At 38.8% G+C, this 28,000-nt stretch overlaps 3 protein-coding genes and 2 long non-coding RNA genes across 9 annotated transcripts; 1 reads left to right on the top strand and 4 right to left on the bottom strand.

Annotated features, from left to right (window-relative positions):
* Positions 1–1,999: 1,999 nt before the first annotated feature.
* Positions 2,000–8,175, bottom strand: LOC103697212 (transcription termination factor MTEF18, mitochondrial-like). 5 transcript variants are annotated; one of them, XM_039116145.1, is made up of 4 exons: positions 8,042–8,173; positions 6,152–7,964; positions 4,434–4,508; positions 2,448–2,707 (listed from the first exon to the last, which is right to left on the bottom strand). In XM_039116145.1, the coding sequence occupies exons 2-3, from the start codon at positions 7,960–7,962 to the stop codon at positions 4,436–4,438; spliced, it is 1,884 nt and encodes a 627-aa protein (XP_038972073.1). In that variant the 5' UTR covers positions 7,963–7,964; positions 8,042–8,173; the 3' UTR covers positions 2,448–2,707; positions 4,434–4,435. The 5 variants fall into 5 exon arrangements, with proteins under 5 accessions (XP_008777252.1, XP_038972073.1, XP_038972075.1 ...); XM_039116147.1 differs by having other exon boundaries at positions 6,152–7,899; positions 8,042–8,167; XM_008779027.4 differs by having other exon boundaries at positions 6,152–8,175.
* A 174-nt stretch (positions 8,176–8,349) lies between these two features.
* On the top strand, positions 8,350–12,731 carry LOC103697211 (transcription termination factor MTEF18, mitochondrial). Its single transcript, XM_008779026.3, has one exon. It carries the CDS (start codon positions 8,618–8,620, stop codon positions 10,643–10,645), a length of 2,028 nt encoding a protein of 675 aa, XP_008777248.1. The 5' UTR covers positions 8,350–8,617; the 3' UTR covers positions 10,646–12,731.
* On the bottom strand, positions 12,536–20,498 carry LOC103697210 (UBP1-associated protein 2C-like). The gene is made up of 7 exons (XM_008779025.3): positions 20,209–20,498; positions 15,635–15,755; positions 15,298–15,441; positions 13,586–13,782; positions 13,429–13,504; positions 12,896–13,247; positions 12,536–12,798 (listed from the first exon to the last, which is right to left on the bottom strand). Exons 1-6 carry the CDS (start codon positions 20,340–20,342, stop codon positions 12,912–12,914), a joined length of 1,008 nt encoding a protein of 335 aa, XP_008777247.1. The 5' UTR covers positions 20,343–20,498; the 3' UTR covers positions 12,536–12,798; positions 12,896–12,911.
* A 3,831-nt stretch (positions 20,499–24,329) lies between these two features.
* On the bottom strand, positions 24,330–25,742 carry LOC120104652. The gene is made up of 2 exons (XR_005507025.1): positions 25,201–25,742; positions 24,330–24,642 (listed from the first exon to the last, which is right to left on the bottom strand). It is a non-coding gene; the product is annotated as an uncharacterized LOC120104652 (long non-coding RNA).
* A 1,057-nt stretch (positions 25,743–26,799) lies between these two features.
* On the bottom strand, positions 26,800–27,574 carry LOC120104668. The gene is made up of 2 exons (XR_005507036.1): positions 27,417–27,574; positions 26,800–26,848 (listed from the first exon to the last, which is right to left on the bottom strand). It is a non-coding gene; the product is annotated as an uncharacterized LOC120104668 (long non-coding RNA).
* Between the last annotated feature and the right edge of the window lie 426 nt (positions 27,575–28,000).

Raw genomic sequence — 28,000 nt, 5'->3', positions numbered from 1 at the left:
TGATCTGAGGAGCAGCCCGGGATCTAGCTGTGGTGGTTTGTAATCAATAGGCCCAGGCCCAGGCCCAGGCCCAGCCTTCTCAGCCCATATGTCCATACCTCAAGCCCTCCAAGCCATGCCGTCCATGATAATCTGATGTAGAAATTAACCTTGGCCAATTGTTCGGCCGAGTTGAGCTCGTTTGCAAATATGAATGGATATTATAGTAACTCATACAAGTGCATGTCTGGAACCTCCTCCCAAGCAAATTTAGCAAACGATGCTCATTTATGCACCGGCGTGTTAACTGAAGTTCTGTGGCATTAAATTTTTAAACTTTTTTTCTATGGTTTAGATGGCGTTCCCAACATATTTCCAAAGATTCCTATGCAGCATACGTAGATCTAACACGTCACACAAAAATCTCAAAATACATCATCTTGGAATGTAGTTGAAGCATTTTAAGAAGAATAAGAAGAAGAAGAAGATTTGCGGCAAAATTATCTGAGTTTCGCTATGTCAGCACTGGGTGAGTGGGTGGGAGAGTTCATGATTACAGCTTCTTGGCATCGAGAGAACTAGAGCATTGGATGAGACGCAAGATGATCGTGTATTATATGTTACGCATGCATGTGGAGATGCCCATCATGCGGGTCAATCATGGAGTGATGGCAGGGCCCAGCCTTATCATGACGGATTGGAACGTTTTCCTTCTTTTTTCCGGCATCCTTATCCGCTCTGTGTTTATATATTCATCAGGGATCAGTCAAGTTAGAAACCTTCAACAGAAGAAAGGGGTGGCATTATATTGACTAAGTAGAGAACGGCTGATTGCTTTATCCCCCCCATTCAAATTTAAAGCTAGCCATCCAGGCCCTACTAGATGATGGCCAAAAGGGCTTCAATCCTTGGAAAATTCAGCCCTTTGTGAAGATATAGCCGGCACCTCCCTGTCCAACTTTTATCCAAGAAGCAAAAAAAGGGAACTGTTGCCCTTGGGAACCAGTGTGACTCAAACACTAAGTTGGTGGAGGTCGCTGAAAATGTCAGCTTTATCTGTTGTCTGGATCGGAGCAATCGAATGGAATTGTTGTGCATCTCTACGGCGATGCTTCAGTGGACTGCTAGGCTCGATCGATGGTGATTTCAATTTCAATTTCAAAGACCCATAAGTTGGCATTGGATGGTGGAAGAATGGCTTTAGGCCATGCTTTGATGCTGACTCCAACCTAAAATAGCAAAACCAAAGAAATCCATTCATCGAAGTATGTCCGACGAGGAATCCTTCGATGCCTAAATCAGGCACAACTTAAGAAAATATGAGGGAGTCTGAGAAGGGCGGAGTGGCAACACTAGAAAGTCAAAAGAAAATTTACCAAGAGATCCCAATCAACTTAAGTTTCTGAAATAAGTAGTGATTTCAATATAGTATCAGAGCAGAAGTCCTAAGTTCGAACTCTGTATCTGCACTTTTTAACCCTATTATTAAAAAAAAAAATTACATATTGGACTCAACCATTAAAGAAAAATCCAACCCACATGTAAAAGAAAGTGTAAAAAAATATAAAATATATAAATAAAAATCTATCTTATCCTATCAGACAAGTGGTGATCGATGGCCTGGGGAGATCGGGCCCGGGGAGATCGGCAACGAAGGTGGGGAGGGTGGCGGAGGCGTTGGTTCTAGAGATATCGATGGAGGTGACGCGGCCGGTGGTGCTGAGGCCAGACTTGACGGTAAGGAGGGCCTTCTTGTCGTCACTGTGGCAGCGGGCAGATGATACGGGATGGGGGCCAGAGGATAACAAAGGGAGAAGGAAGAGGGAAAGGAAGTAGGAGAGAGCGAGAGTACAAGGCATTTTGTGAGGATAGAAGCTTAAAGCTAGTGGTTGGAATGGACATGCCCGGGGAGTGTGTGTATATATATATATATACTTATATATATATATATATATATATATATATATATATATATATAGAGAGAGAGAGAGAGAGAGAGAGAGAGAGAGAGAGAGGGAGCGGACTGGCCATGCAGTCACAGTGGATGAGGGAGCAGCAAGGGAGACAATGAGAAACCACCAACTGGGAGTTGCATCAACTGTGTTCTCAAAGAAGAAGTTGGCAAAGATTCTGAATTTTATTTTCTGGTTCTGCCTCATTATGAAATCATGGAATCATTACCAAACTCTGAAACATCCATAAGTTTGCTGTATGTTTGGCATATGAGGCAGTCACAAGCCGCCCGATCATACAATTTGTTAAAATTTAAGAGGTATTTCCTGGAAATAAGCAGAAGTCCTGGAAATATATCACATTGTTGATGTAACCACGACTGTTACTTCTAAAATGTAGCTTGAAGCTTATCAGCCTCAAAACACTTCAGTCATCATATATGATATCACATTGTCAGAAAATATGATACAAGACATGTTGGTTCAAACTTTCTCACAATGAAGAATTAAACTATATGCAAATAATGCATCTCTTTCAAGCAAAATGTAGATAATGCACTTTAAGCTCCATTATTGCCATATGCTCCAATGGACAATTACAATGTAATCTTCAATAAAAATAATTCTGAGCTATGTATAAACGAGAGTACATAGCATAGAGGATAGAAGTTGTATCTTTCATGTGAGAGAAGGATTCACCTTCCTTCGTGCGAATCCACCATTGGATCACCCACTGCACAAATCTCTAAGAACTTTGAACTCTGCCTGTCATCCACCTGCACAAATCTCAAAGCAACAAGTAGGTGATCCAATGGTGAATTTGTGCAATCTTTCGCACGAAAGATACAATCCCAGCCCTAGCATAAAGAGCTGAAAGTTACGAAATAGAATCAGGAAGGACAACCAAATGTACACATTTCTGTGAAGTGAGAAATTTATAATGTCATTTGTTGAAAACATTTAGCCTAGTGGTATTTACAAGCAAAACAAATATAGTCTGAAATAACTTTTTGTCGCTTTAAGTTAGCATGGAAGATGTAAAAATAAATGGCATTAAGTTAGCACGGAAAATGTACAAGTTATGCTGGAACAGATATAATCAAAGGCAAAATGTGATCATTTAAATTTCAAACCTAGACTCTAAAAATGCAAAAGCATAAAAATTTACAATGATATCACAAACGTGGATATTAGTTTGGATTGATCCATTTATTTTCTGTATCACTTCACTTTAAAAAAAGGTAATCTAGATATCCATTAACTTGAAGGAATTATTTTAAATCTTGTTTGCTTTCTGGGACGACTTTTCCACAAGCTACCCACCATATATTCATGATACAATATTTATTCTTTTATTTTAATTCCACATATATGATATATTTCTTGCCAAGATTTCTGAATAAAAGAACTTTGAACTCTAGTTCCATGTCATTTCTTCAGCCAATGCATTTTCAATACAGTATGTACCCAGACAGAAAATACATAGAATTCAGAAAGTTCTGGCACAAAGTCTATCAACCGAAACTAATTTGATTGTAGCATAGCTAATTTTTTTGTAATTTCAACTTTGGTTTTAATTTTTACATCATCGCCTTATGCTTGGTTCTCTGTTGCCGTCCATCTAGCTTAATTATAACTCATAAGTCATAGCAGATGGGTGGTCATATTTTGTTCTTGGATAATTTTTCAAATTAAACTTGTTTCCTACTAATTGCGTATTTTTGCACCTATTAATTCTCTGATCTTATGTGAAACTCGGCTGTCCTTTATTTTAAATTGTAAAAGTTTCAAACACTTGCAACTAACCTCCTATGAAAAAAGAAAGAAAAGTGAAAATGAAAATTTTAACAGGCTGAATTAAACATGTAAATATCAGATTTTTTTCGAGTATTCTAAGTGTATATGGTTCGCTCTATTTATCTGCATTTCTAACTTTATTTTCTTCCCCAAATTATACATGCATATTAAGTCTTAACATCATCCATAAAACAAGAGAATCATTTTCTAGCAGAAATGGAAAGCCCAATCTGTATCAATGTACTTCTAGTTTAAAAAGGAATAAACGTTCAAATTATAGATAAATCCCAATATTTTTCTGCTACCCATTTGTTTCAGTTTGCTCCAGAACAATGTGGGTTCTCACCTTCGACAACCTCAGAGAATTAGAAGGATTCTGCACTTGATTAACTATTATAGTCAAAAAAAAAAAAAAGGAGGAGGGCTCCAAGCTCTATTACATCTTGTATCATATCTAGAGAAATAAAAGGACATCAGCAAAATGCAAGAAGCTCTTGTTGCAGTTACTAGGTACATGCTAAATGCTTCTGAGAAGAGAATATTAAATTGTTAATTAAAAAGTAAAAGCTTGCAACATTTTGCAATAAGAAGATTTAGAAAGAAAATAAATTGTGCTTAGCTACCAATTGAATAGCCAAAGGTAGGTAAAAATTTCTTGTGACAAAATAATTAACGTATCTGAATTTAGAAACTCAATCTGTTTACCTTCAACTAGATATGAAACGATTGAAAACTTGCCTGCTGGACCAGATATGCGTGCATACCATCATTGTTAGATACCTAGACAAATGATACATGCATATGTTCATCTAATACAGGATGGCGTATTGTCCAGAATAAAGTAGTAGGTGCTGGAAGAATGAAGCAAAGAGTCAGATCATCCTTTTCATATAGTATGTACAAAAGACCTAAAACAAATGGTAAACAAAGTTGCTAATATGTTCTTCTGCCACAAACTGCTGCACCAGACATGCAATTCAAAACCAGCTCCAAATTGCCCAGATAAACTTTGATCCGGTGATGATTTTGTCGATTCTCTTCTGAAGCATTCAGATGCCCATGACCCTCTGTATAAGCGCCATCATGGAAGTTGGAAACTGAAACAGCTTCATGTTGTTTCAATGATGCCTATGTTATTATTCGTTAATCATAGATGATATGAATATGACAGAGTACTTGGAGCCCAGAAGTCTAATGGAAGCAGGTATATCTGTAGGTGAGCTACCTGGTTCCTAACAAACACCGATATACAACAAAAACCAAAGCCAAATTGCCTCATCTATCAAACTTGCATGCTAGATGCGAGTTGCCATGAGATCTTGTTAGACAAAAACCATTTGGCACTAAACCATGGAATAAATGGAAATTTGAGTGCCTGCTCCCATTGAAACAGTCAAGAAACAGTCATAGCTGGAGGTAAGTCCTGGTGCACAAAATATGACATCCTTCAAGGGTACAAAACATGCAAAGCTTCCAAGAAAAGAAAGCAATCACACAATATAGATTATCAATCTGTATACCCCAAACGCCTTGCTTTCTGAAAGAGAACTTGTCGTGTCAGTGTGTTCTGTGTCTTCCAGAACAATAAAAAAGACAAGTGTGTTGTGACAGGAATTACAAGTCCTTTTTGTTTCTTTTACAAGAACAGAAAAGGAGGGAATGAGTTCTTAAATTGCCATGATAATTTTACCCAAAAAATATGACTTGACAAATAAAATCCAGTTTCTGGAAGGACTGGAATGTGACAAGGAGGACAATCAATCTTGTTGAGGAGTAACTGATACTCTTTACATTAATATACTGGTCGTGCCAACCAAGCAGATACTTTAAAGTGTCCTGACAACAAGAACAAGTTGATGTGCATGCACAAACATGGGTGGTGTCCAAGATTAACAGTTTGATTGAAATTTAAAACACCCATGACCAACTGAGATATGGTTTGGTGCAGAGGAAAGGTCTCTCAAATATTTTTGCAGAGCACAACACTTTATCAGGCCAGTAATATGGTCAAATATTTTCAAAATCTCCAGAAGATGTACAGTTAACCACAACCTTCCACAACAGTCTTCTGTTATTTTTCACTATTTTATAAAGACTGAAATGTTCTACCGAAGTATAGTTATACCTTCTCCAAAAAACGAGATGGTATATAAGGATAAAACTAATAAGTTTGCAATAGAGTTTGCATGGCTGCTAAATGTTCAATCATGACACAGTTCAAGGAAAAATAGTTACTTCATTTGGTTAGTGGGTTCCTGGATTTCAAGCACAGAAGACACTTTTTTGCAGTAAAGATGTTAAATCCATTGTTAAGTGAATAAAGGCAGGTAGAATACAAGTATGAAGATATTAGTTAGCTTGAAGATAATGCCTTCTTGAAGTTTTCCCAAACTACAGGACCCTCTGGGTGATGATTTACATACCTTTTTGCAAATATTTTATCAGAACATGCAAGGAAACTGCTTAGTGCTAATGATGGCCTGGCTTTTCCTCTATCCCTGAGCCAAGTGTACATCAAGAACCTCAATTTGACCCTTTCAACAGTGTATGACATATATGCAGGGAATGCTATTAGTGAACTTAATGGATAACCCAAATTATTCACTAGAAAGTCAATCTTGCTCTGGAGAACATCTATTTTCTGGTTGAGGATTTGTGGAGCCAGTTTAATCATATTCGACACATCATTCGGGTCCAGTCCAGTTTTCACCAAAAAATCATAGCGATCTTGAAGTTCAGAACCTTTGCCACGGAACACCTTTAGTGCCTTCTCCATCTCTTTTGACTTCTCAACAAACCCCAGACGCAATAAAAACTTTTTCTTCTCCCCAAGCGATTTTTCACTCTCGCCAGAGTTTGGTAGACGATTGAGCTTCAACCCTAATACATATTTCTTCAATTGATGTGGGTCATCCTTTATAATTCTACACAAGCGCTTCCTCCCGACATTCAGATAGGTAAGAATGCTGTTGGCTTTCTTCAAAGAATACGAACCAAACACTTCTGTATGAGTAAGCAAAAGCCTTTGAATATCCCCAGGGTCCATTTCAATCTCAATTAGAAATATCAGACCCCGCCGCATGTTTTTCATGAAACTCCCAATTTGAACGTCTGGGAACTGAGAGAACAGGCCAAATAATTCTTTTTTTGTCCCTCCCAATTTCAACAGCAAGCCAGAGACCAATAACACCATCTTTCCTGAACCATCCAGCAAAAAATCTGGATGTTTTCTGATCAAAGCCCCAAATTCTTGATTAGTAAATCCCAGTTCAGTGAAATACTGCAAAATTACAAGCATTCTGCTCCAGTCATATGAATTCTTTTCTGACAAAATCCCCCAAATCCAGTCAAGCTGTATCCCGATGTCCTCCAACCATTCTAGCACCTTAACAAACTTCCTGTTAACATCCCCAACCAAAAGTATTGGGCTTGAAGCAACAATCTTAATAATGCTAGTCTTACTCAGACCCAGTCCCTCATAAGCCTGAAGCTTTGAACCCAAAATGCCAGGTTCGTAGCTGAAAATTTCAGTAGCCTCCTTGTATATCTTTCCAATCTTGCCACGAGCAATGCCATAATTACACAAAACATGATAATTCTCAAGCATTTTTTCATTATCAGAAAGAAACATTAAATCCCGGGGTAAAAACGAATTGAACTCGCTAGGCTTCAGGCCCATGCCCTCGAAGAATGGCTCGAATTCATTGATGGGGTGGTAGCGAAAGAACCGGGTTAATGCCCTTGCTGTGTCTTCCTCATTCTCTACCTTTTTCAGAAGCTTTGCAAGAAAGTTGGGGGAGTGCTTGCTCATCTGCTCTGCATCGGGGAACTGCAAGCCTCTTGTGGAGTGAAGGTAGTCCACGAGAGCTGCCTGAGCTTCCGCAACCACACGAGGGCTTCGAGAAATAGCTTGCAAGTCTTTTGGAGTTTTATCAGTACAAAAGCCTCTAATATGGACCAAAGATGATGTTTTTACCCAGCAAAGAGTCATCCGATGATGAAAACACGAACTTTTCAGTGATCCAAGCTGACTTCCCACAGATGCCGACTTGGTAATGTGGGATTCTTTAGAACAAAATCCTCTTCTTGGGGGAAGATTTGGAATTTTAGCACAGCAAAGAGCATTCCTACCGTTAAAAGTTGGGTTGTTGATTAATCGCACGACTTCCTCCTGACCAACACGAGAAATCCATTGGAGAGGCGATGGTTTCTGGAGCTTCCACAAATGGGCCATGTCTATATCCCAAAAAAAATGGGGAAAAGCGATCCAAATCGAGTTCCAAGTGGTGAAATCTATGAGAAACTACAGTTACCTCAGGTGCCGAGCCTTTGGGGCTCTCTTCTCCACGGCTCGAAGGGTCTCCGGCGGTCTGCCGTCTCTCTCCCGTGGACGAAAGCCCGCATCTTTGCCCTGTCTACGGGGTAGCGATGAGAGGAGCTCCGAGACGAGGGCTTCTGGGCAGCAAGCGGTCTTTTAGAGGTTTGTTCGTTATTTAGAAATTTCAATCTCAACCGTCCAATTTAGCACGGACCGAGAAATTGGACGGCTTTGATCTTATAGTTTTGGTTGTTCCCCCGTATAGGGACCCTGTTTGGTAACTCTACCACGGGTCCTCGCGTCAAAACCTCCGAAATGGCTAGGGTTTTGCCCACCGAAGATTGCGCCCCCGCTCTAATGGCGGTCTCCTCTAAATCGACGAGTCTCAAAGCTTTAACGGCCAGCTGAGAAGTCCGAGTTCCTGTTGAATCCGAGGTAAGCACACGAACTTAGATCGATAGATTGGTTTGAGAGAAATCGAGATTGCTGATTTAATTGTGTAGAAAAGCTAGATATGGATTCAATTTGCTGTTAGAATCTTTCTCCCTTCGTGTGCCCTCTGCTTCTAGTCATGATAAGCCTCCGATTTCTTCAATGTATCGGTGCTTCTAAAATGGTGACCCAAGCGAGCAGTGCTATGATTTTTCCAGCTGTTTCTGGGGAAGTTTTTGGTTTTCAGAATTGCCCACCCCCCCTGTTGCAGAAAAATCGAAATTTCCACAGTATTTCAGGCACCCCAGCTGCGTCTCTCTATATCCAGAAACACCCATTGTTTCACTCACAGAAAAGCCCTTTTCTTTTGGATTCACGAGCTGAATTTCAGAGCATAGGATTGTTTGATTTTGGAAGAAGGTGGAATAGTTGCAGTATTTTGCCTGCCCACACTCCGAATGTTTCGAATGTCAGCAGATTTTTAAATCAGCAGTGGAACCGATCCTTCTCTACTACGCAAGCTGCATGCGCTGATGTCCATGTTACGGTCATGGATGGAAAGCCATTGCCTGATGGTCACGCTGCATCCCGAATCTCTCGAATGGATCGAATTGATGCCCAAAATGCTCTCTTTGAATACCTTCACGGTACCAGGAGCTTGCATTTCACTGATGCTGAACACATGAGCAAAAATTCCCCAGTATTTCTCCAGAATCTGATTGCAAAAGTTGAGAATGAGCCTGATGTCGGACGGTCACTTACAAGGTTTCTTCGCTACCATCCTATCAATGAGTTTGAACCATTCTTCGAGAGTTTGGGGTTGAAACCATCGGAGTTGTATCCCCTTCTTCCCCGGAATCTAATGTTTCTTAGTGATGATGATGTCTTGCTTAACAATTACCATGGTCTTTGCAATTATGGAGTTCCTCGTAGCAAGATTGGCAAGATGTACAAGGAAGGGACTGAGATGTTTAGATATGGTTACGGTATCTTACTATCAAAGCTTCAAGCTTATGAGAAACTTGGCCTGACCAAACCCACCATTATCAAGTTGGTTACATGCTGTCCAGAACTCTTAATTGGTGATGTAAATGTTGAATTTCTTCGAGTTCTTGAGAAATTGAAAAGTTTAGGGGTTGAGCTGGATTGGATCAGAGGATGTTTATCAGACAAGAGCATGTACAATTGGAGTCGTATACTTGAAATGCTGAATTTTCTTGATAGAATGGGCTGTAACAAGAAAATTTTGGCTAGGCTAATTAAAGAACACCCCAGATTTATTTTTGATGATTCTGGAAAGAAGATTTATATACTAGTTGCAATGTTGTTGAAGTTGGGTCTTAAGATGAATGATATTTTAACTTTATTCGTGCAGTACCCTCGAATTCTGATTGGAAATTTCACAAAGAATTTGTGGAAGTCTGTGCAATTTTTAGCTGACATTGGGATGGAAACAGAGGACATTGCAAGGATAGTGGCTTCTCATGCTCAAGTTTTAGGTTCCTGTTCTTGTAAGAGGCCTAAAGTTGTACTGGGAAGCTTAAAGATATCCCCTGAAAAGTTGTGTGAAATAATTAAGGAGGATCCAAGTCAGTTCAGTAATTTGGCTTCTAGAAAGAAGGTCGGAATTGTAAATTTACCTAGAGTGGATGGAACTTTTCTGCAGGAGAAGACCAATTTCTTATTGAAACTTGGGTTTGTTGAGAACTCAGATGAGATGGCAAAAGCACTGTGCAAGTTCCGAGGCAGAGGAGACCAACTGCAGGAAAGATTTGACTGCTTAGTGAATGCTGGGTTCGACTACCACACAGTTTCAGACATGATCAAATTAGTTCCTTCAATACTAAATCAATCCACAGACATAATCGAGAAGAAGATTGATTATCTTCTAAACCATTTGGATTATTCTCTGGAGTCACTTGCGGCTTTTCCGACATTCCTGTGCTACAATACGGATAAGATAAAGCTGAGGTTTTCAATGTACAATTGGCTTAAGGAGCAAGGAGTAGTGATACCTACCAAAAACAGGAAGATAATTAGGTCCACAGTGGCCTTGAGCACCATTCTTGCATGCTCTGATGCACGATTTGTAAAATACTTCGTAGATCTCCATTCTGAAGGGCCAAAGGTATGGGAAAGGTTGAAAAGCTCAGTATCTTCAAGCTGAAGGGTGTCTTTGTCTTTTAAATGGAAACATCATCTTTCAGAATATAGTGGATCTCCTTGAAGCGGATATTGCTTGAGTTGTGACTCTTTTAACATATGATTCCTATGATAATTGTCTCCTGTACCGCTCTATGCCACCTGATATGGTGCATACCGTACCGTACTGGTATGAAACACACCATCAAGTTTGTACAATCCCCATACTATCCATACCGACATGTACTGAGATAAACCAAAATACATACCAGTCTGTACCGAGACGTATCAAGATGAAAATTGAGAAAAATAGTTTGAGAGCTATTTCGGTACATAGGTATACCTTACCCTACCAGGTTTATGGTTGCACAAATTTCCTCTTCTTATTATTCTTCCTCTTCATTTTGATAAGGCACCAAGTACCCCTTGTTATCTCTATTGGTTGGTTTGCTATTGCAGATATTCAAAGGAAGCCTACTCTTTGTGGAGAGGGCTGTCTTAGTGGCTTGCAGAGACAATTGCCTAGGTTAATTCCAGTGTTCTGCTGTCATGATGCTTTAATGGCACTGAAACTAATCAAGTTTCCATCAGGGATCACATCTCCTATGGTTAGAGATTGGCTGGAGAATTAAACATAATGTTGCCTGTTCTGACTGTGTCATAGCAGACAATAATTCATTTCGTGTTCAACCATCAACTCTGCAGCTCTTTTTAAGCTGTCGCACTTCAAACCCGGAGACTCATTTCATCAACCAACTGAACCTGGTCATTTTCTTAAGTACCTTCTCCATTACCTTTCCGATCCTTAGCCACTTGCCACCTTCTATCACCTTAATCGTGGATGCTCAAAAATAGAAAATTTTTCCATTTTTTTTGTTAATTGAGAAAAGTGGTAGGTTCTGCTTGTCACGCTTTCAAATTCTTATTTCAGAGTTTATCATAATCTTTGTCATATTGCAGCTACAAGAGGATTCTGCAAATTTAAAAAATCGTATTTGCATTCCACCCACAGAGAGAAAAAAAAAAAAGTTTGCATCCACTTTATAGGTTTTCATGCTTCTTGAATCATCTCTCTTTTTACCAGGCCAAACCCCATGCACTTCCTTCGCGTTCCTGCAGACCTATTAATCTAGCACTACATGATCCCAACCCAGCACTCAACAACCGCCGAATACCCAGTCATGGTAATTTACGATGATTACATTGTTTTATCTACATATAAACAAGCACTCACAACAGATCTATCTTGATTGAAATTCCACTTTGAAAAAATATGACTAACGATCTACGTACCTTCTTGCCTTGCTGCAGTAAACCTTTTCCGCCACAATGCAACAGTCAAGAAACATTGCACCACATTGGTTTTTTATGCTCCATGGCAACTCTCCGCAGAAGTTTCGATGCTTCCCATTTGCAATTATGAACACGCTCGCCCTCTCTCAAAAGAAAAAAGAAATAAGAAAGAATGCATTTGGGTTCCATGACGCCAACATCATCAAGCTACTGAACAATGCAAAGAGTCTACCGAACATGCTAACCACAAGGCACGTACATCCCACATTACAACAACTGGAAAACAATCTCAAAGACTGGAATAAACAGAACATTCTCATAATATTGGAATAAACAGATCTACCACTGAAATTTTAATTCCAAAATGCAGAACCTTTACTCTTATGCAGCTAGAAGCATATCTTGTAATGACCTGGAAGCCGTAACATTTTAAAGAGGAAAACTAGCATCAGAATCAAGAGCCAGGTACCGTTCTTTGAATAGATCTTGTCTGTCAATCCTAAGAGCACCTCTCGATGGATTTAAGTCATTTAAGTCACAAATAAACAGAACTTCTGTTGATTAAAGTTGGCAATCCGGTAGATTCAATTTGATCGCTTTGCAGGGCAGAAAGGCATGTTCATAATAGAGCAACACAAATAGACACCTTAAAAAAATAAACCGATTTATACTCAGCAGGTACACCCTAGTGTCATCCAAAATAAAACTATTTAGCAATTCTACCTGTCCCGGAAGCTGGTTGCTTCTGATATAGGGGTCATGAACTACAAGTCATTGCCATAATCTATAGCCAATATATCTGACACCCAAAAAAAAAAAAACAAAAAGAGGTCTTCAATGCTTCAGCTTGTTTCTTTTAACCCTTATGCCAACTAGGGATAAGCACTGCAGAATCACCAAATATACAATGTGTAAGTTGTAAGCCTCCTAAACTACTAGAATAATCCTCTAGCCTGATAACATGAGATCTGATATGGTTTACCTGCAAGATTTGTCTTCTATGGTTTTGTTGCATAATATGGGTACCCTGGAATTCCAGGAGGCGCTGCTGATGGCAGTCCAACTGGTTCCTTTTTTCCACCAACTTGTGGATATGAAATCTGAGGTGGTGATGCATACTGAGCAGGGGCATTTGGGTAAGCAGTGGGGTATGCTGACATGGCAGGTAAATAAGGAGCATAGCCTACAGGAGATGGGCTTGCAGACTGTGACTTTCCAGATTGTGCAAATCCTGCTGGAAAAGGTACAGCCATTGGAACCATTGCTGCCGGCACTTGTGCTTGTATTACCTTACTCTTATGGGTATCCGCAAGCTTCACCGTAATGTTCCTTCCCTGGAAAGAAGATGCATGAAATATAACTTAAAAAAGAATAAAAAGTTGATGGATTCCTCCAGCAATCTCCAAAATGATAAGAAATTCAACAATTTTCCAAAACAACCGACAGCTAAGGCCTAGGGGCACATCACTAGGTACTGCAAAGAAAGGATAAAAGTGTGTAATTCGTTCCACTCACCCCAAGAGTCTTATTTGGGTCATCTATGGCCTTCTTTGCTGCCTCGGCTGTCTTGTATGTAACAAAACCAAATCCTCTGCAAAATTAGGAAAAGAATATCTTGCTCAGCAATTGGTACTGTAACAAAGAAAAGATCAGTACGAAGGATTTATGATACCGAGATTTGTTAGTGTCTTTATCATAAGCAACTGAGCCTTCTTCTATATCCCCGTGCCTACCAAAGAAACTAAGCAAAGTTTCACTCGATATGTCTGGTGACAGGCCTCCAATATATATCTTTCTCAGTGCTACATCAGTGCTGACAGATGCACTGCTTAAGCTTTCACAAGCAAGATTACAGACTGCCAAACGGCCCTGAGATAATAGTGCTCACACCTCAATTTCAGAAGGCCAGAAAAGAAAGAAACCAATTTCAAAAATGCATAAAGAAAGACTGTATTACTGGACATAAATTGAATGAGAAGCACCATATTGTAGCAAAATGGCAGGAGAAGTGAATATTATTTCAGATATTTTTTGCAACAAAATAAAATAATAGCAGTCGTTGATCTGTATTCCTTTTTCTTTTCTTTTTTTTGAAGGAAAAGGAGGCAAAGCTGTAGTTTGATCTGTGTTCAAAAAGAGCATAAAGCTAGTTGACGCTTAAAAGAAAACAAGCAAATCATAACATCATAGCAGAGTTAAACAAGAATAGTTAAACTATCAATCCTCCTTAAAACACTGCTTCGAGACCACAGAATGCTGCGTAAATGGACTGATATTTTCATTCAAGAATCTGTTGGCAATGAATTCTCCACCTAAAACAAAAACTTTATAGCATAGAGATAGATGACTTGCCTAGGCTAGTTGCAGGCAGAGACCTTGACGCTGTTTTATGCTAAATCACTGGCAAATACTAGTTAGCAGGAAGCGAGGCAGCTATATTTCTAGAAAATGCTAGTTGGCAGACAGCTAGATACAGAAAATACCTTAATATACATTTACATAACAGAACAATGGCTAAAAGACTATAAGATAATGCAAAATCAACAACAACAAAAAAAACTTAACAAGGAAAAATACATGATATTTTGAAGAACTTGAATGTAAGGCATATAATTTATAAACTGATGTTGTTGTTGTTGTTATTGGCATCGTCATCAACAATCCTTATAATCACCCTTATTAAATTAACAGGAAAAAGAAAAAGAAAAATATAGAAAAATAATTTGCATATAGTGGGACGACCGCAACCCTAAAACAGGCTTGAATTGCATTAAAGAAAGACTGATCCAATATCATGCTTACACACATATACAGAAAGAATATTAGTATTTCCATTATGTGTGTCAATTTATCTGCCCAATTTTTGGTTGCAGCTCTGCAGCTAGTGGAACTCTTAGTCTCAGCCAAGATTCCAGACACCATTGATTTGTATCATTATTAAGAACTAATTGCTAAGATGTACATAAATCTCATGCCTGATTATCTCACCCATATAAACTGATACATTCCAATATACTGGCGGATGATATCAATAAATCAGCTAAGATTTTTCAATATGAAACAGTTTTAGTATATCCCGATAATTTAATATGCTATATAGTGGCCGACATCTTGAAATATCTACTTCTTTCTGAACTTTTCCAGCCGCACATCTTGGTATCATCCACTCACCAAGCTGGCAAAAATCTCAGGCCTGAAAAGCCTTGGGGAACAATCACACAAAACGAAAACAAAATTTACCAATACTGCCAAATTCTTTTTGCTCTCATTTGGTGCAATCAATTTATCCATGTCGAAGAGGCTGGAATTATCAACACATATGATGGAAGTTTCTCTGCAGAACACAGACACGTCCTAAATGAACACTTTGACAATATTACTTACATCAATCATCTTGCTGGGTTCTTGCAATGCCTTCTGAGCAGATTCCATATGCCGAAAAGTAATGAAACCATATCCACGAGATTTTCCAGTTGCCTTATCAAAAATGACAGCTCCCTCTTCAATTTCTCCATGCATACTAAATGCCTGGATAAGAAACATCTCCGATCTTATCAGAAATGGTTTAAACTCTGGATCTCTTAAAACTTCATAGCAAGAATTAAATTAAGAAAAATAAGTAAATAGCTTTCAATATATAGCAAACTTATTATAGAAGATTAATCAGGCACTCCCAGCACGCAAACAGCATACAGCAGGCAGCAAGCAGCAAAGCACTCACGGCACACAGGGTCTCTGAGGTAGTCTCCCAAGCCAAGCCACGAACAAAAAGCTTGCGATGAACAGGATCTGAACAGGCAACACCTTTAATTTCTTCAGCAACTGTAGAATACTGGGTACCTCTGCAAGGTTCAACATGCACACAGGCACACATATGCGCACCGTCAATTCACACAGGCATGCAATCAATAACAACATTCATGCACCCTCTCTAATTAAGGATTGACAACAATTCAAACTATGAAAACCAAAAAACTTCAAATTAGAGAAATTTTAAATTGTCCATCCTTTACATCAAATGGAGCAATTTGAAAGTTAAAAAATTGACCACTTTGAAGAATTTGGTAGAGGTTAATCTCCCCCCAACTCTCCTCCTCCTCCGAGAGAGAGAGATAGGTTATGCAATGTCAATCAACTCTACGCCCCATTTTAACTTCCATTCAGTCTTGGAGGTATCCGGTTAACTCTGACCTATTATAAGCCCCCTGAATTAAACTATTCTTAAAGCATGCAATAAAGTTGTATGTGCATGTGCAAACACATATGAAGATTCGCAGATGGTAGCCCAAATGAGAATTCGTACTATTCACCAAACACTGATGCCCTGACAGATAGAAGATCATGTAAAATGAACTGTAAATTGAAAATCAATTGATTTGGAAATCAACATTAGCTACCTCAGTGTTTTTTCTTCTTGTCATATAAATTTTTCTCACGTTCTTGTTCACATTACAAATGAGCAAAGCAAGCAAGAAACAACATTGAATTAACCCTCATTAAACTTCCACATTTGTAATGCTGTGTATAAGCTGATATGAGCTAAAAGACACAGCATCCCCTTTTCCAAAGCCATTATATCGAGCAGCCTCACATAGTCCTAAACAGACAATGCTGAGCCAATGGTGCAAGCAGCAGTTGAGTTCCTGAAGAGTGGCGTTACTCAAACATTGAGTACTAGAATCATCCACCCTCCTGTAGTAGTGTAAGCATACCATCAGCCACTCCCCCACCTCATTTCATCTGCCTAAACAATTTCATTAAGAAGCAACAAATCCCTTACTCAAACCCTAGCCCCATTTCATTTCTTCACTCCAACCTGCTCCTTCAACCTCTCCTTCATCATCACCACCAGCCATGGCAGCCTCAAAGAGATGTGACATGGGATACTTCAATATGATGTGCCTCCATATGTAAACAGAAAATGTTAACATTCAAAAAATGTATATCCAAAACCAAGTTTAATTAAGTCATGCTATGAAGTCCGACGGTGGAGTTAACAAATGCCACTTAAGCAGTGTTATGAAATGCCAAAGTGAACACAAAGGATATCACTTCCACAAACCAAAATAATAAAGTGTTTCACTGAACATGGTATAAGCTATGTTCAAAAGTTATTTTAGCTATCACAAAAAGAGTTAGAATAAACAAAAGCTACCAATGCTTTTATAATTTTGAGTAAATTATATGTTGGAAGTTGATGTTTTAATCAACTCATAGTGCATATGCATGGACAAACAAGATACACGTGATGGTACACCCATCTTGAATTACCCTTTAACCCTTGTTGAATTGCTTAGAGCAAACTCTCTTCCTTTTATACATGGAAACACAAACAACAAACTCACCTCTTTGGTAAAAACAAAATAGAAAAACAAGGCTCAGGAGAGTACTTTTGCAAGGTGACATATGTTGTAAATCTATGTTGAGTGTAGGTCGGGTTGGCAACCATAGGAGCAATCAAATAGCTGGATCCTACATGCTATCACAAAGCTTTTGTATATCCACATTTCTAAATGATAAGAAGATGAGCGACTAAGCATACAAAAGAGGAGCAGTTACGAGCCATTAACATCTCCATATTTCCAAAAATTATCCATCAACCACTATAAATCACATGGCAATCTTAAGTTGTTCACAACCCTAAAGCAAACCTATAAGCAAAAATCACAATTTCCTGATCCACTATTCTGAAACATGCCTGACAGACAGATTTGTTTCAGTGCCAGATCATGGATCATCAGTTCAACCACGGGTCTACCATGGGTCAACTCATTAGCCCATGACCTTATAAATAAAGAAACACATATTTAAAAATCTAAAAATATTTTGAAATACATGAACAAAATTAGTCATAATAACTCGATTACATGTGCAAAATCGATACAACAAAAATGATAGAATCCCACAATCTATTTTTTGGAAAAAAAAGGGATATGCACTATTATTTCCTGCCAAATATACCTACAAGTAACTTGGGATGCAATGACTATGAAGAGAATTGCAAACTTGGGATGGAAGATTTTTATTAGGGCTAATATTGAACATAATCCTAAGAAGTGAAGTAAGAACATAGTATTTTTTTGCGGGTCTTTTATTTTTTCTGACATTTTTAAATTGCTTGACCAGACAGACTGAAACCAGTTGACCCCAGTCAGTCGAGCATTTGGACCGTCTAGGTCCTTGGGTAGCACAGGTTTTGGTATAGGCTTATGGATCACAAGTTTGGCAGGTCAACCCAGTAAACCCATGTGGATCTCAAATATTGGCCTAATCTTCTTTCCATCTAAGCCTTGCTTTATAGTTTGTAGTTGTTTCACCGGAGAGAGAATGTTCGTTACCTTGTAAAACCTAAAATCTACTATATCAGTAAATTTGCAAAGAACATCCCCTCTTCCACACCCACCTCCCTTCCAAGACAAACTCCCAGGTCGTCAAAGATTACTAACAAAACACTAAAAGTGCAAATTGATAGGTTGACCGACACATGTTGATATGACCTTGCACTTCAAATATCAACCCTGAACAAACCTTCGAAAACATAATATTTTCTTTTACATCTTTCACCAGTCATTTTTTCTCAAATGCAAGATAAACAATTTACACAAAAATATGTAGAAGATTGCATATAGTCAGTAAGAAATTCAGATATATCAAATGAACAACACTTCATAAAATCTCTGATGAGAAAGAATTCACTTTCCACAAATTACTTAAATGGACAAAGACATCAAATAGAAGAATTCATAAGTGAGGAACACCTCGGTGGTACTTGGGCAATCCAATTTTTGAGGGTTTGTGTGTGTGTGTGTGTGTGTGTGTGTGTGTCAGACACTTGAGGCACCTCATGCCATTAGATCATAATGTCATCATCATCTTTATATGTCTATTTTGGCACTAGTATATAAAAGTAATCAATTCTAACATGTCAATTAGAACACCTTTATCAATTTTTTGAACTAAAGGAGTAATAGGTCCAGTATACTGCTTATTGTACACAATTAATCCATATTTACACAAATGTATGTAAGATATGACCCGTGTCCAATTTTTAAGAACTTCCCATGTCAAATTTTTCTGGAAATCCGGACACTTGACACCCATGTCAAGCCAAGTAACATTACAGCATCGTTTGGACCAAGATGGAATATTGTTTATCCTCCATGAGAAAAATGAAGAATAGCACTAAAAATGAAATCAGATAAGCAGAAAAAAGTTCTAGCCAAAGTCCATATAGAGGAAAAAAGGAGAGGGGGTTGAAGGAGAAGCACTATTGAAGACAATTTTAGTTGACTGCATTGATCTTGCTAGGCCATTGACCCCTATCAAAGGGCAAATTCTTTGAGATACAAGTTACTTAAACATCATTCTTAGTTGCTTGATCCGAGTCTACTTTGTGCTTCCCAAACCCCCTCCCTTCTCTTGCAAGAACTTCCAAGAAACCTCAAACACTCCCTCAGTCCCTCCCTTACCATCCTGCCCTCTACACCATCCTAGATCGATAGAAGCCATCTTAAGAACCATTTTCCCTCACCTTATTATATAATATTGTCACTTCAACTTCCATCTCTCCTAGGTTTACCACATGTCCATCTTTACATTATTATCCTACTACGCCCATTCCACTATCAACCTTTCGCATTGCTCACATTTAGACATATAAAACGCCTGTGAACAGACAAAAAAAAAAATGATAGAACAATGTGTGAAAGAAGTAAGGATAAATTGGTTCTGAGGAGCAAATTAACAAATTTTATGGTAAGAACCCGCGATGTGATGGGAGGAGGAGTTTTGGGGGGTGATATTAAATCGGGAAAAAAAAGGAAAGAAAAGCAAGAAAACTAAGCGGTAAAGGGGTCAAAGCCCATCAAATCTTTAACGGTTTCAAGGGAACCTTCTTGTTGATGAAAATGCTGTCCCATGACTCTACCTCTAAAAAACCAATCAACCTATGAGATTAAAATTCAAAGCCACACAAAAAGAGGGTAAAAAATGTTCAAGTATCGGTGATGAAATGTTTCTTCTAGATCTAATAAACCTTGAAATTTATATTAAAAAGCATAACAATTCGTGAGTTCCTCGACTTGCAACATTAAGCCCAGAGACTATACGTATCTGTCTATCTCATGAAATTGAAAACTATAGTTAAAACCTAAAATCAAATACCGCTTTCTCTACTTATAACCACGCATGACATCGAAAGCGATAAGAATAAATAACAGAACAAAGCAATAGCTGTATTCTTTTTTCTCTAATAATCGATCGATTCTTCTTCTCCAGCGTATTGGGAGAGCTTACAATTTGACGAGGAGATCGACGAGCTGGTCTTTCCGGAGCGGGTCCAGGAGATTACGCAGTTGGCCTTCGGATTGGGGCGAGAAGACGTCTCCGTTGCCGGTTTCCTCGAGTTTTCGCTTCTTCGCTTCCTCCATCACCGACTCCGCTCTCCTCTCCCTTTCTGGGCCGTAAGACGGACAAGAACAGAGGCGGGGAGGCAAGAAAAGCGACCGGGGCTGGGATTTCAGGATCGCCAGGAGTGAACGGGCACCATCGGGCACGCGTTAGCGACCTATCTAGGGTTTTAGCCAGTGAAGTCTTTTATTTTGCGGAAAGAAAGAAAAAGAAAAAAAATATATATATATATATATAATATTTAATTATGAATTCTGTAAGAGCACATAAGATTTGACTAGTGATTTTGCTCCGAGACCGGAGGGATGGTAGATTAGTGGTTGGCTTTTCGGGCCAAGTATATATTCAAAGAGTCTAATAGGACAACAAATTAAGTGATTGTTTATGTGGCCAGCTATCCTAGAAGCGCTTTGGGCTAAAGAGGGAGCTATCCTGTGGCTGTGCACTATTTTCTAAGTTTAATTCAATATATTTATACTCATATTATATAAAATATTTATTTAACAAAATTAAATTCTAATATATATATATATATCGAATATTAAAATATATATCTTTAAGCCTGAATCAGATTTTTTAAAATTATATATTTTTTGGTTATATTTAAACAAAAATTTTAAATACAGTTAGAATTGGATGAGACCAACAGATATCATTCAGACATTAGCGCAAAGCATATTAGTACAAGACGTAGTCCTATAACTTGTCTCAAATCCTCGATACCGTATCATTCAACAAAAATTGGTACAAGATTCGGTAATGATATTTGAACTTTTATATTGACCAAAAACAAAAACATTCAAAAATCTTGAATTAGGTTGGTCTAAAAAATAAAATAATAAATAAATTGTTATACAAAATACATATAAAAAAATGAAAGCTAAGAATTTGATATTTCTTTTGTAGGAATTAAATCCAGCAATAGCTAGTTTGATCTGATTGTTCAGGTAGATTAGGATAAGAATGCAGGAGTATCATTTGTTAAATATGCAGGAACGGTCCGCAGCTCATGATCTAGTGTTGTGTTATGGAACTTTTTAATATATTCAATGAGAAAATGATTCCAAATTGTTCTTGGCAAGAGAGTGACGTTGCATAAGCAAGTGCTTAATAACTTAATACTTGTTATCTATTTTCTTATCTTTTAAATATGCTATCTAAACTTGTGGTTAAACTACATAATTACAAATTAAACAAAAATACAAAAGCCATCTGGACAAAGATATGCGCAAACAAAACTCCAAAGGTAAAAAGTTGTGAGAATCCATACGGATGTATACTTAATCTCGCATCGGTTATTCGCCAAAAAAATTTTAGGTACTTATACAGAACTAAGAAACTTAAAAAATACCCCTTTTTTTTGTGTGTGTAACGGTGCCTCACTACATACGGCCGTGAGGACGCTCTGAATAGTCATAGTGCAAAATACACTCTAGTGCCAATGGCACATGCTCCGATGTCCCCCATATGAAGGCGCTCGCGTGGTGCTGCGAAGGAGGCGACCCAGTCCGCCTTTTCGGTAGTTTTTTTAGGTGAGGTTTTAGGTTGTGAAAAATGCTATCACAGCGAACTCGACTCACAGCCTATGTGAATTAGGAAATACTACAGTAGAGGCTCATGGAGGCTAACCACAAACCAATCGTGGTGCTTATGATTAGATTTGAATTCTTAGCCTGACGAGGACTTCGTGCGTTTGGTCCACCTCAGTTATTCGCCCAAAAGATGTTGGGTATTTATATAGGGCTAAGAAATTCAAAAAATATCTTTCTATTAATTTTTTTGGGTGAAGTTATGGATTGTGACAAAAGTCTACCACTAATCTAGGGATTTGGATCTTTGCCCTTCATTTATAATGGCCTACCCTTAGTTATTTGTCTCTTTTGCAGTGATATGAAAGTGCGAACCAGTCACGGCAAATGCAACTATCATGTGGTTGGCATGGCAGTGATTGCAAGTATAGCTTGGTAGAGAGCGAGAGGTGCTGGAGTTTAAATACAGAGAAACCAAATAAAGGGAGACATACGAGCATGGGTTGGGTCACAATGACCATTTGCTTAGTGCGACAAGGAGCAGTAATGTGCGAAAGAGGGGGCAGAGGGAGGGTGAAGGGCCACATTCTAACAACATATGCCAGATGTAAAGGGAAAGAGGGCATATGAGGAGAGGATATACGTGACTAAGAAATAAGGTAGTCAGAAGTTACCAAGAAAGAAGGTTGTATAAATTTTATTGGAGTATCATAGCAAAACTCCTTGGACCATCATACGAGGCAACTTTACAAGAAAACCACCTTTTTATCATGTCGCTCAGCTTGGATATATATATTCCTTTATTTGCCCCAGAAATATCCCCACTTGGTTATTTTTTTAACTTTTGGAAAGGTTGCAGAAGATTTAGTTAAATTTGACTTTTGAAAAAAATTATAATATATTTATCATAGGATATTGCAACTCATAGATTTAGATTCTCTTTGCATTTTCATCTTGGGTCTATAAGTGGATCAATTCTTAAGCTGAATATGAGCTAGGACCATAATTTAATAAAAAAATCTAATTTAATAATCTAACAAAAAAGAAAATCAAGCATATTTGTCAAATGACTAACTATATCTCAGTCATGAACCAGATGATCTAATGATGATAGATTCGAATAATATGTTATACTATAAATAGTGCAATGGTGAAAAACGATTTTTTTTGTGTTGAAAAAATTGTTCCTCACCATGTACTTTTGGTTTATGCTTTATAATTGGTTCTCGCTACTATACCATAGTACATATTTTGGTTTTCTATAAACTTGTGCATGAATTAAACACATGATTTAACTTTCGAATGTTAATTTCAACTATTGATTCTCTACCATGTCAATACATATGACATTCTTTTTCCCTTTAGAAAATTAGTGAAAGCACTGACAATTATTTCATAAAAATGACTCAAGCAGAGACCTACCTAAGATTCAAATACAACATTGTCGAGCCTTCTAACAGAAAAGAGGTGCAACCTATTAGGCTATAGATTAGCAAAGAACATGCTGACATTCATAAAATTCTAGAATTTATAAGACAATGGTGAAAAAGAATTTTTTGTGTTGAAAAAATATTCCTCACCTTGTACTTTTGGTTTATGCTTTATAATTGGTTCTGGCTACCATACCTAGAACTATACCACAGTACATATTTCAGTTTTCTATGAACTTGAGCATGAATTAAACACATGATTTAACTTTTGAATGTTAAGTTTCAACTATTGTTTCTGTCACGCCCCCGGCCCGAGATCGCGAGCCGGGGGTCCGCGCCAACCGCCGCACACCCGTAGGGAACTCTCCCCACGAGCATGCAAGGCATCTAAACCAAATATCTCAAATATATATAACTAAAATAATTCAGCTGAAATAAATGCAATCTTATTCCATTGACTGACATAAATTATAAAGTCTCACAATTCTAAATACGCAGCGGAACAATAAAGATGGAACATTAAATTAAATAAAAACCTAATCTAAGATAACTTGAGCCATAATTCTTTTATTCGCACTCCCATATTGTAAAACCCCGGATCGAGCTAATTCTTCGGATCTGTAAAAACAGTAAGAAATCGTATAATGAGCTAGACAGCCCAGTAAGTAATAAACACCTTAACTAGTCAATTCATATACTAACATAAAATATGAATACAAATTACGATGAATCAACATAATAACATATTCAATTCCTTTTCAAGCACAAATTCATTAAAATTCGTATTTTTCAAATATTTATATACATAATCATAAATCTGATTCGAAACAAATCACATTCATCTCATCAGCCTTTAGCTACGACCACACTTATACCCTGTGGCTAGGCCAGAAACAGAACCGCACTTATACCCTGCGGAGTGGGCCAGAATACCGCACTTATACCCTGCGGAGTGGGCCAGAATACCACACTTATACCCTGTGGTGGGGCCAGAATTGCCAATGCATAACCCCTATTGGCAGGGTCCAGAACATAGCCAGGCTGAGAGTTCTAAATCTGATGCACATCAAAATTCTTGTGGTAACATAATACATGTATCATAATCCGATCTAAATATGCTTATACGATGCAAGAACAGTAAATATAGCAATAATCTGAAAAATATTATTCCAGTTCACATATTCATTTTTCATTCAAATCATCATCTCGTAAAATTCATAAATCAAATATAAATTCATTAACAATTTATTCGATGCAAAAATAATATTATATAAATGAAGAGTCTAGAGAAGGCAGTTCATTACTTACATTGAACGCGATCGACAACAAATCCAATTAATCTCACAAATTCCTCGCAGAACCTAATATCCAAAAATCATATTTTCTTTTAAAATTAATCACAATATATATAAAACTTAAATTTTAATATTCTTCCAGGGCCGACCCTGCAGAAGTGTCTAGCCCCCCCAGGTTCAGGTTCGGTTTCGGGTTCATACCCGTAAACCACCCTTTCCCTTTATTTATTTATTTATTTTTTTTTCTTTTCTTTTTCTTGCTTTTCTTTTCTTTTATTTTCTTTTTCTTTTCTTTTCTTTTCTTTTCTCTTTCTTCTTTCTTCTTTTCTCTCCCGACTCTCTTCCTCTCTTTCGGCGAAACAGGGGGTCCCATGACCCCCCCTTCTTCTTCTTCTTCCCTCTCGGTCGGACTCCGGGGCGGCCATGGTGGCCGGCCCCGACGGCGGCAGGAGGCGGCGGAGCAAGCCCGACCACCCCTTGCGGCTGGCGGCGGCGAGCACGCCGGCGCTAACGCCTCTAGCCGAAGCGAAGCATCTCTTTTTGGGCCAAAATCCGGCGATCGGCCGGCTCAAAATCACCACCCACCATGGCTAATCACCAAGCAAGGAGAAGGAAAAAGCTTACCTTAGCCCCGACGAAGATCCGGCGCCTTCCTTCCTCTCCGGCGGCGATGGAGGAAGAGGAAGACCCGTGCCGAAGAAGACCCACCTTTTTTAATGGTTCTCTCTCTCTCTCTCTCTCTCTTTCGCTCTCCCCCTCTCTCCCTCTCTCTTGGCCGGCAGCGGCTCCTCTTCCCATCCCTTCAAAGAGAGGAGGAGCCCTAAAAAGAATGGGGGAGCCGGCTTCTTCGGGATGGCTCCCCCCCTCTCACACGCCCTCACGTGCGACGCACGTGAGGCCAAAATTTGGGCTGGGCCGGTCAATGGACCAGGCCCAGTTTCGGGATCTCACATCCTCCACCCCTTAAAAGAAATTTCGTCCACGAAATTTTCGTACATGTAGTTCAAGAGTAGATTATACTTCTTCCAAACTAAGTCATAACACTCTTCAAATCAAAGTCGTCTTGTCTGACCAATTTCAAATAATTCCATTCACCATATTTTCTCTGCACATTCTGATTTAAACCTCAACATACCCGTGTCAAGTCTAGATTTTTTTTTTTTTTATCTTAGAATTTATCCATTCATGCTCTGATACCATAAAAGTTGTCACGCCCCCGGCCCGAGATCGCGAGCCGGGGGTCCGCGCCAACCGCCGCACACCCGTAGGGAACTCTCCCCACGAGCATGCAAGGCATCTAAACCAAATATCTCAAATATATATAACTAAAATAATTCAGCTGAAATAAATGCAATCTTATTCCATTGACTGACATAAATTATAAAGTCTCACAATTCTAAATACGCAGCGGAACAATAAAGATGGAACATTAAATTAAATAAAAACTTAATCTAAGATAACTTGAGCCATAATTCTTTTATTCGCACTCCCATATTGTAAAACCCCGGATCGAGCTAATTCTTCGGATCTGTAAAAACAGTAAGAAATCGTATAATGAGCTAGACAGCCCAGTAAGTAATAAACACCTTAACTAGTCAATTCATATACTAACATAAAATATGAATACAAATTACGATGAATCAACATAATAACATATTCAATTCCTTTTCAAGCACAAATTCATTAAAATTCGTATTTTTCAAATATTCATATACATAATCATAAATCTGATTCGAAACAAATCACATTCATCTCATCAGCCTTTAGCTACGACCACACTTATACCCTGTGGCTAGGCCAGAAACAGAACCGCACTTATACCCTGCGGAGTGGGCCAGAATACCGCACTTATACCCTGCGGAGTGGGCCAGAATACCACACTTATACCCTGTGGTGGGGCCAGAATTGCCAATGCATAACCCCCTATTGGCAGGGTCTAGAACATAGCCAGGCTGAGAGTTCTAAATCTGATGCACATCAAAATTCTTGTGGTAACATAATACATGTATCATAATCCGATCTAAATATGCTTATACGATGCAAGAACAGTAAATATAGCAATAATCTGAAAAATATTATTCCAGTTCACATATTCATTTTTCATTCAAATCATCATCTCGTAAAATTCATAAATCAAATATAAATTCATTAACAATTTATTCGATGCAAAAATAATATTATATAAATGAAGAGTCTAGAGAAGGCAGTTCATTACTTACATTGAACGCGATCCACAACAAATCCAATTAATCTCACAAATTCCTCGCAGAACCTAATATCCAAAAATCATATTTTCTTTTAAAATTAATCACAATATATATAAAACTTAAATTTTAATATTCTTCCAGGGCCGACCCTGCAGAAGTGTCTAGCCCCCCCCAGGTTCAGGTTCGGTTTCGGGTTCATACCCGTAAACCACCCTTTCCCTTTATTTATTTATTTTTTTTTTCTTTTCTTTTTCTTGCTTTTCTTTTCTTTTATTTTCTTTTTCTTTTCTTTTCTTTTCTTTTTCTTTTCTTTTCTCTTTCTTCTTTCTTCTTTTCTCTCCCGACTCTCTTCCTCTCTTTCGGCGAAACAGGGGGTCCCATGACCCCCCCCTTCTTCTTCTTCTTCCCTCTCGGTCGGACTCCGGGGCGGCCATGGTGGCCGGCCCCGACGGCGGCAGGAGGCGGCGGAGCAAGCCCGACCACCCCTTGCGGCTGGCGGCGGCGAGCACGCCGGCGCTAACGCCTCTAGCCGAAGCGAAGCATCTCTTTTTGGGCTAAAATCCGGCGATCGGCCGGCTCAAAATCACCACCCACCATGGCTAATCACCAAGCAAGGAGAAGGAAAAAGCTTACCTTAGCCCCGACGAAGATCCGGCGCCTTCCTTCCTCTCCGGCGGCGATGGAGGAAGAGGAAGACCCGTGCCGAAGAAGACCCACCTTTTTTAATGGTTCTCTCTCTCTCTCTCTCTCTCTCCCCCTCTCTCCCTCTCTCTTGGCTGGCAGCGGCTCCTCTTCCCATCCCTTCAAAGAGAGGAGGAGCCTTAAAAAGAATGGGGGAGCCGGCTTCTTCGGGATGGCTCCCCCCCTCTCACACGCCCTCACGTGCGACGCACGTGAGGCCAAAATTTGGGCTGGGCCGGTCAATGGACCGGGCCCAGTTTCGGGATCTCACAGTTTCCTTACCATGTCAATGCATATGACATTCCTTTTCCCTTGTGAAAATTAGTGAAAGAACACCCAATTATTTTATAAAAAATGACTTAAGTAGAGACCTGCCTAAGATTCAAATACAATATTGCCGAGCCTTTCGACAGAAAAGAGGTGCAACCTATTAGGCTATATCTTAGCTAAGAGCAAGTCTACATTCATAAAATTCTAGACTTCATGGTACAATGGTGAAAAAGAAGTTTTCCCCTGTACTTTTGGTTTATGCTTTA

Source organism: Phoenix dactylifera, unplaced genomic scaffold, assembly GCF_009389715.1.
Source record: "Phoenix dactylifera cultivar Barhee BC4 unplaced genomic scaffold, palm_55x_up_171113_PBpolish2nd_filt_p 000064F, whole genome shotgun sequence".
In the NCBI taxonomy this organism is placed as follows: domain Eukaryota; kingdom Viridiplantae; phylum Streptophyta; class Magnoliopsida; order Arecales; family Arecaceae; genus Phoenix; species Phoenix dactylifera.
The sequence above is the reverse complement of the archived record's forward strand: the minus strand, read 5'-3'. Positions and strand labels throughout refer to the sequence as shown.

Bases quoted from the DNA above. Each gene is read 5' to 3' on its own strand.
- LOC103697212 (XM_008779027.4), bottom strand. From the start codon at position 7,962: ATGGCCCATTTGTGGAAGCTCCAGAAACCATCGCCTCTCCAATGGATT. The intron at 4,509-6,151 runs GTATGTAAATCA...TCATTTGTCTAG, and splicing joins GATAAAATATTTGCAAAAAG to GTATCTAACAATGATGGTAT.
- LOC103697211 (XM_008779026.3), top strand. From the start codon at position 8,618: ATGATAAGCCTCCGATTTCTTCAATGTATCGGTGCTTCTAAAATGGTG.
- LOC103697210 (XM_008779025.3), bottom strand. From the start codon at position 20,342: ATGGAGGAAGCGAAGAAGCGAAAACTCGAGGAAACCGGCAACGGAGAC. The intron at 13,783-15,297 runs GTAAGTAATATT...CTATTATCTCAG, and splicing joins AACCCAGCAAGATGATTGAT to GGCCGTTTGGCAGTCTGTAA. The intron at 13,505-13,585 runs GTATCATAAATC...CTAATTTTGCAG, and splicing joins AAAGACACTAACAAATCTCG to AGGATTTGGTTTTGTTACAT.